The sequence below is a fragment of the Callospermophilus lateralis genome, chromosome 1, assembly GCF_048772815.1.
Source record: "Callospermophilus lateralis isolate mCalLat2 chromosome 1, mCalLat2.hap1, whole genome shotgun sequence".
NCBI lineage: Eukaryota > Metazoa > Chordata > Mammalia > Rodentia > Sciuridae > Callospermophilus > Callospermophilus lateralis.
The window spans coordinates 3220223-3226871 of record NC_135305.1 but is presented as its reverse complement, the minus strand read 5'-3'; the positions used below and the strand labels follow the sequence as shown (position 1 = coordinate 3226871).

At 58.1% G+C, this 6649-nt stretch overlaps 1 protein-coding gene across 1 annotated transcript; it reads left to right on the top strand.

Moving 5' to 3' along the window:
• Positions 1-2174: 2174 nt before the first annotated feature.
• En2 (engrailed homeobox 2) lies at positions 2175-6052 on the top strand. Its single transcript, XM_076831397.2, has 2 exons — positions 2175-2865; positions 5736-6052. The coding sequence occupies exons 1-2, from the start codon at positions 2175-2177 to the stop codon at positions 6050-6052; spliced, it is 1008 nt and encodes a 335-aa protein (XP_076687512.2).
• Positions 6053-6649: the final 597 nt, after the last annotated feature.

Sequence of the window (6649 nt, the reverse complement as noted above, 5' to 3'; positions counted from 1 at the left end):
GGGTCTCCCTCTGCTGCCCTCCCCTGATGCTGGTCCACCCAGAGTACTTTCATTGTACTGGCACTCCTGCACCCTCAGAGCTGCCATTTTCGATGTTTCTCAAAGTTCACAAATATCCATAAAAATGCATTTTTAATGATGGACAGGCGAGCCTGAGCTAACAGGAGTGTTTGGTGGGAGGGAAGTGCAAACCGGAAGGCGCCCGAGGGAGGAGGGGGAGAGAAGAGGAATAAGCAGTTTGAGTTGAACATTCGGACCGCAGCCAAGGGAGTTGAGAAGGGGATAAAGAAGAAAGCAGGGAGGCAAACCGGCCCCCGCCCTGCATCAGATTCCTAGTCTCCTTTCAAATTGACCCTGCTTTCCTGCGACACTAGTTTAAAGGATTTTTAAGACAAAGAAAATGAGGTGAACAGTCTGGTAGCCCAGTCGTTGTGTGAGGTGGGTGGGGGGACTCTACCCTACCGATTGGATCAGGCCAGAATTGCGGGGGCAGCTGCCCTCCGGAGTATTTTCCCTCCCAATGGTTTTAAGAGTTTGGGCGAAGAATCGAAGAATCCTCTTCTTTCCAAAATAGATTTCGTGATAACCGTCTATGCTCATTTATTTCTTTTTCCATGAACGGCGTCCCAAATCATATGCTCGCGCTGCTGCGGATCCGTGCGTGCTTCCAGAGGACCTGCGTCGCCGGGTAAGATCCTACCGCATGCACGCGCCTCCTTGCACACGCACACGTACGCACATTTAGAGTGTCTGCAGGAGGAGTGTCCTGCGCACCCGCCCTGCGTTTAAGAAGGGATGCTGCCGGGTTACCAAATTCAAACGTAAGTGATAATTTTCCTCTCCACCAGCAAAGAAAGCGGACTACAAAAGTCCCTTTGTATCACAGCAGCTCATTTAATATTATTTATGCATTTTGTGCAAGGAATTGTGGGATTTCTCCCCACGGTAAACAATATGGAAATGTTAAAAATAGCAGTCTTCCAGCGTGTGTCCACAAATACGCACCAGGGTGACCTGGCCAGGCTGTCGTAGGTTTCCCCGATTCCTGAACCAAGAAGAGACGGGAAACGCGAGCGCGCGCAGAGGACTTGTTGGGGGGGGGGGTGTCTTTCTGGGTCGGGGGTTTCTGCACCAGGAGCCAGAGAACGCGGCCACTTTAAGGGGGGGGAGGGAGGAGGTGGCGGGGGAGGGGCAGCAGGCGGCTCCTGTCACCCAGCGGCCGCCGGCGTGTCACGTGGGTGCGTGGCGCTGCGGCCATTGGCCCGAGGCACGTGTCCAGGAGACCGGCCCGCGACGTCACTCGAGGGGGCTCTGTTAAAAATAAGAACAAAAATCCAGAGTGAAAGTGTCTCAGGTTGCGCTAAGTGGCCTGGAAATTTCCTAAGCCCGCGCGGAGGCCGAGGCGGCGAGGGCGCGCAGACGGCGAGGGAGCGCGGGAGGCCCAGCCCGGCTTGGCCCGGCCCGCGCCTCCCGCCCCTTACCCATGCGACTCGGGCCGCGGAGCTCGGCGGGGTTCGGCGGGGGCGCAGCCGCACGCCGGTGGGGCGCCCCGGCCCGCAGCGGGGCGGCGGCCGTGCGGAGGGGGCTCCGAGGCCGGCCGAGCGCAGCGCGGGCCCGCGGGCCTCCATGTGCGTGCTGGCGGCGGCGGGCGCGTTAAGCGCTCGCGCCGCGCACCCTCGAGGGCCGGCCGGGGCGCGCGGGTGGAGACGGCCCGGCGGCGGCTGCAGCCGGAGCTGGCCCTGGCGGGCGTGAGTGCGGGGGAGCGTGCTGCCTGCATGAGCGCAGCTCTAGCCCGGGGCGGCCGAGGCGGCGGCGCCGGAGCCCAAGGCAGCTGGACGTGGAGAGGAGCGCGGAGCCGGATCCCCACCGGACTATTGTGACTATCTGGAACCGGGTGCTCCGCTAAGACCAGGATCTGCTTCTTTTGAATCTCCCGGCATCCTGGCGAGAGGAGCACTCTTGGTATTTTCTAACCCAACTCGTGGATTCGAGCGTGGCTCCTCTCCGAGCGCAGCCGCTGATTCCTAAGACCCTAGCCCTGGCGGTGGCCGCAGCGCACACCCTCAGAAGACTCGTTTGGGCAGGAGCACTAGGGTCTGAGTGCGCCGCGGGAGGGCCGAAGGTTCCTTTGGAGGAGGGTCCCAGGAGAGCCTGTTTGGGATTTACTGTGAAGCATGGAGGAGAATGATCCCAAGCCCAGCGAAGCGGCGGCGGCGGCGGCGGCGGCGGAGGGACAGCGGCAGCCGGAATCCAGCCCTGGCGGCGGCTCAGGCGGCGGCGGTAGCAGCCCCAGCGACTCCGACACCGGCCGCCGGCGCGCTCTGATGTTGCCCGCGGTCTTGCAGGCGCCAGGCAATCACCAGCACCCGCACCGCATCACCAACTTCTTCATCGACAATATCCTCCGGCCAGAGTTCGGCCGGCGAAAGGATGCGGGGACGAGCTGCGTGGGCGTGGGCGGAGGAAGAGTCGGCGGATCCCGCCACGAAGGCGGCGCGGGAGGCGCGGAGGGAGTCGGCGGCTCGGGCGGCGCCGAGCAGCTCCTGGGAACCGGCACCAGGGAGTCCCGGCAAAACCCGCCCTGCGCGCCGGGCGCCGGAGGGCCGCTACCCACCAGTGGCGGCGACTCCCCGGGTGATGGAGAAGGCGGCTCCAAGACGCTCTCGCTGCACGGTGGCGCCAAGAAAAGCGGCGACCCCGGAGGCCCCCTGGACGGGGCGCTAAAGTCCCGAGGCTTGGGCGGCGGCGACCTGTCGGTGAGCTCAGACTCGGACAGCTCGCAGGCCAGCGCCAACCTGGGCACGCAGCCCATGCTCTGGCCGGCCTGGGTCTACTGCACGCGCTACTCCGACCGGCCTTCTTCAGGTGAGCCGTGAGACTCGGTGCCCCAGCCGGTCTTGGGGAGACCAGCGGGATGCAGGGGCGGCCCTGGCGCGGAAACTTACCCGGAGGAAAAAGACATCCCGCATCCTCCTCCATACACATGCCCAGCGACACTTCGTGCGGTTCAGGCTGGCCTGGGCAGACAGGCTTGATTCCAGATAGACTCCCTTAGGATGGTGGAAGCTAAAGAGGCCTTCTGTTTTTCTCCCCCTCCCCCTCTCTAGACCCCCAGCCCCGGCAAATCCAAGTTGCCCCGTGTTCCCCCAATTTGACGGGAACCGGGGTAGCTGGAAGACAGGCCCAGAGGGCCGCACTCTCCACCCCTGTTCCAACTCGGTCCCAATCAGGACGTCCCAGCCACCCCCCAGTCACCCCAGGTGCAGTCACAGGAGAAAGGGCTCCTCTTAATTCCAGGGGAGAGGAAGAAGGACATGCAGAGGGAGGGATGAAAACTGGGGTGCCCTCTCCCCTTTGCTGCCCTTATTTGCCGTCTGCCTTCCCACACGGAGGAGCAGGGATGCACAACTGTCCCCAGCTATGTGGCATCTGTGATTGCCTCAAAGTGGGGACCTTCTCGGAGGGTTTCCTGGCTCTGCCAGGAGTGGGAAAGACACAACGTTAGGGGGTGTGCAGAGGTATGGGATATAGTTTTTCACAGAGCCGTTTGATTTAAAAAAGCTAAGTCCTCTTCCTTGTAGAAATCATTAGCTGCATTGCATGCGGGTATTTGACTGGGAAGTACCATCAGGAGAGGGCTCCATTTGTCCCGAGCTGGCAGCAGAACTGCTCTGCCCCCAACCCTCAACTATTTTGCAGAAGTCCTTTATCCAAATCGCAGGAAGACTTGGTCACCCTTCAGCTCCTTCCCGCAGAAATGTGTATGTGTATGTTTTTTTAGTAAATCCAAATTTCTCCAGCTAGACCTGAAATTTGCTCCATTGTTCTCGCCTCCCTCCTTTGTTAATATTTAATTAACATATAGGCTCACAATGTCGGTCGGCCAGGAGCCGGCCGGGCTTTGTGCAACGCCCGCGCAGGATCCCTGCCGGGCCAGGCCTGGGCGGCCAGCAGAGCGACCCCAGTCGCTGGCTTTGCTGGGCTTGAACAATCCCGCCTGCCTTCCCACCCTTCCAGGAACATTTCTGTTCCTGGGCACTTAAAAAGAAGGGATTGAGAGGTGGCTTTTGCAGAGGTTTGGTTCTATTTCCAGGAATCCGTGTTTGCCTTTTGAAAGAAAAATCAACACAGAAAAGGGAACTAAAAATTGTGATTTTTAAGGAGATTTTCTTTCCATAAAACACTGTCTTTTCGAGACTGTTTTGTGTAGGCGACAATCGCAACTGGGCTAGAGGAGTTTGGGGGACAGGAAGTGTGCTTTTGGGGGTGAGAGGAGAAATGGAAACCCAGAACACGATCCAGGAAAGCGATGCTGGGTCGGTGGAGGCGGCGCGGGGTCTCCCGAGGCGCTCCTGCAGTCTCCCATTCTTCTCGCCCCTTCTCTGGCCCTTGGGGCTGGGCTTTCCTCCCTGAATCCGCACCCGCATCAAAGCCAGAGCAGAGCCCTGGCCCTCCAGGAAAGTGGGACGGTGATGGGCAGGTGGGTGCGGGTGTGGGTGTGTTTTACAACTAACTGGGAGTTGTGAACCGCCCTGGCTTCCCTCTTCGCCCAGAGTCCCCTCTTTTGGTTTTGCCTCCTGGAGAGAGTGCATGGCTCCCATGGCAGAGAGGGAGTTCTTCTGCCCACCTTGAGTTTCCAGCTGGTCCCTTGTTGGGGTGGGCCCTGCTTGCCCTGTACACCCTCCAACTCTGCCAAGGTGCAGTCCTGGCTGCCTCTTAGACTGTGCCTCAGCTGCACAATCGGGGGCACTTCCTGGCCCTGAACAGAGCCGGGTCTGCCCTCTCCAGCCTCTTCCTGCAAAGGAAGGGGTCTCCAAAGTTGAATCATAAGCCTCACAGATGGGGAAACCCGAGGGCCACCACTTCCACCAGTGGCCTAGCCGACCTTGCTCTCACAAGGAACCTCCTGGGTTGAGCTTCCTGGCGCCAAGGGAAAGAAACCACTTAAGCGGCTTCCCTTTGCTCTGGTCACCCTTTACCTCCAATAGCCACCACCCCTACCTAAAGGGTGACAACTCTGTGGGAGGAATGGGTGGGATCAGGTCAGAAGTTGGAACCTGCTCAAGGTCAGCCGTGCCATCTGTACCCCGGGTCTGAAGGGATGAGGATGACAGGTCATCATGGTTGTTAGCACCCATGCAGAGGCCAGGCCCGCTCTCCTGGACAGGGCACTGGGGAGAATTGCAGTGGTTGAGGAAGGAGCTGCGGGGGCCTCAGTGCTCCTTTCCCTCCCAAGAAAGCATGCGCTGGTCCCTACTGGTCCTGTAGGGGGAGAGTGAACTCGGCCCTAGGGATAGTGGGATAGTGGCATAGGGGGCTCCTCCTGTTCTCGGGAGCGTCCTGCCCCTGGCACCCTGTGAGGTGTTCCCATTTTTCTCTGCATGCCTCACCCCCTTTTCCCAATCTTAACCCCTCACCCCTCATACCTGCCCCACCCTTTATTCCTGGTCTGAGATTCAGAAAGGACTGGGGGTTGGGGGGGTGGAGAGACAGTTTTGGCTTTTTGCTTTCCTCTGGAAGCCTCGGTTTGTGATGGCCTTTCCTTCCCACCCCACACCCACATGCTGCCTGTGCTCTGGCTGCTCAGCCTTGAGGCCCTGGGCCAGTCACTTCCTTTCCTCTGGGGAGTCTTTGTGCCCTCGCCTGGGCTGCTTGGGTGCTTTACTGCTGGGTGAGGACCTAGGTCGCTCCTGACTGACCACAACCTCTTCTCTCTGTCCTGCAAACCTACCCAGGTCCCAGGTCTCGAAAACCAAAGAAGAAGAACCCCAACAAAGAGGACAAGCGGCCCAGGACGGCCTTCACGGCTGAGCAGCTGCAGAGGCTCAAGGCGGAGTTCCAGACCAACAGGTACCTGACGGAGCAGCGGCGCCAGAGCCTGGCGCAGGAACTCAGCCTCAACGAGTCTCAGATCAAGATCTGGTTCCAGAACAAGCGCGCCAAGATCAAGAAGGCCACGGGCAACAAGAACACACTGGCCGTGCACCTCATGGCCCAGGGGCTGTACAACCACTCCACCGCGGCTAAGGAGGGCAAGTCGGACAGCGAGTAGGGTGGCGGGCGGTGCCAGGGCAGGTCTCAGGCCGCAAAAAACAATGCAATAATTTAAAATCCTAAATAAAGGGCCAGTGTATAAAGATTATACCAGCATTAATAGTAAAAATATTGTGTATTAGGTATGGTACTGCAATATTCTATGTATATATAATTTACAGGTGGTGTAAAATCCAAAATATCTGACTATAAAATATTTTTTGAGTTTTTTGTGTTTACGAGATTATGCTAATTTTATGATTTTTTTTTTTTGCAAAGGGGGCTGCTTAGGGCTTCATCTTTTTTAATCCCCTAAGCTCCATTATGGGACATCGGACACTTTTATTATTATTATTATTATTTCAAAAGAAGAAGAAATTAAAACAACTTGCTGAAGTCCAAAGATTTTTATTGCTGCATTTCACACGACTGTGAACCGAATAAATAGCTCCTATTTGGTCTATGAGTTCTGCCACTTTGTTTGTGTTGGCTTGATGAGGCCCCAAACTCCGAGCCTGGGTCAGCACCCCAGGCCCTCTCCTCTCCTGGCTGGGAGAGGAGAAGCCCAGGGTCTTTGGACAGTTCTAGGTCTCAGCCAAGAGAATCTGCCCCTCAG

What these genes read in the sequence shown, in the direction of transcription:
- En2 (XM_076831397.2), top strand. Translation starts at nt 2,175, where the DNA reads ATGGAGGAGAATGATCCCAAGCCCAGCGAAGCGGCGGCGGCGGCGGCG. An exon ending in CTCCGACCGGCCTTCTTCAG is followed by an intron (nt 2,866 to 5,735) that starts GTGAGCCGTGAG and finishes AAACCTACCCAG; the next exon opens with GTCCCAGGTCTCGAAAACCA.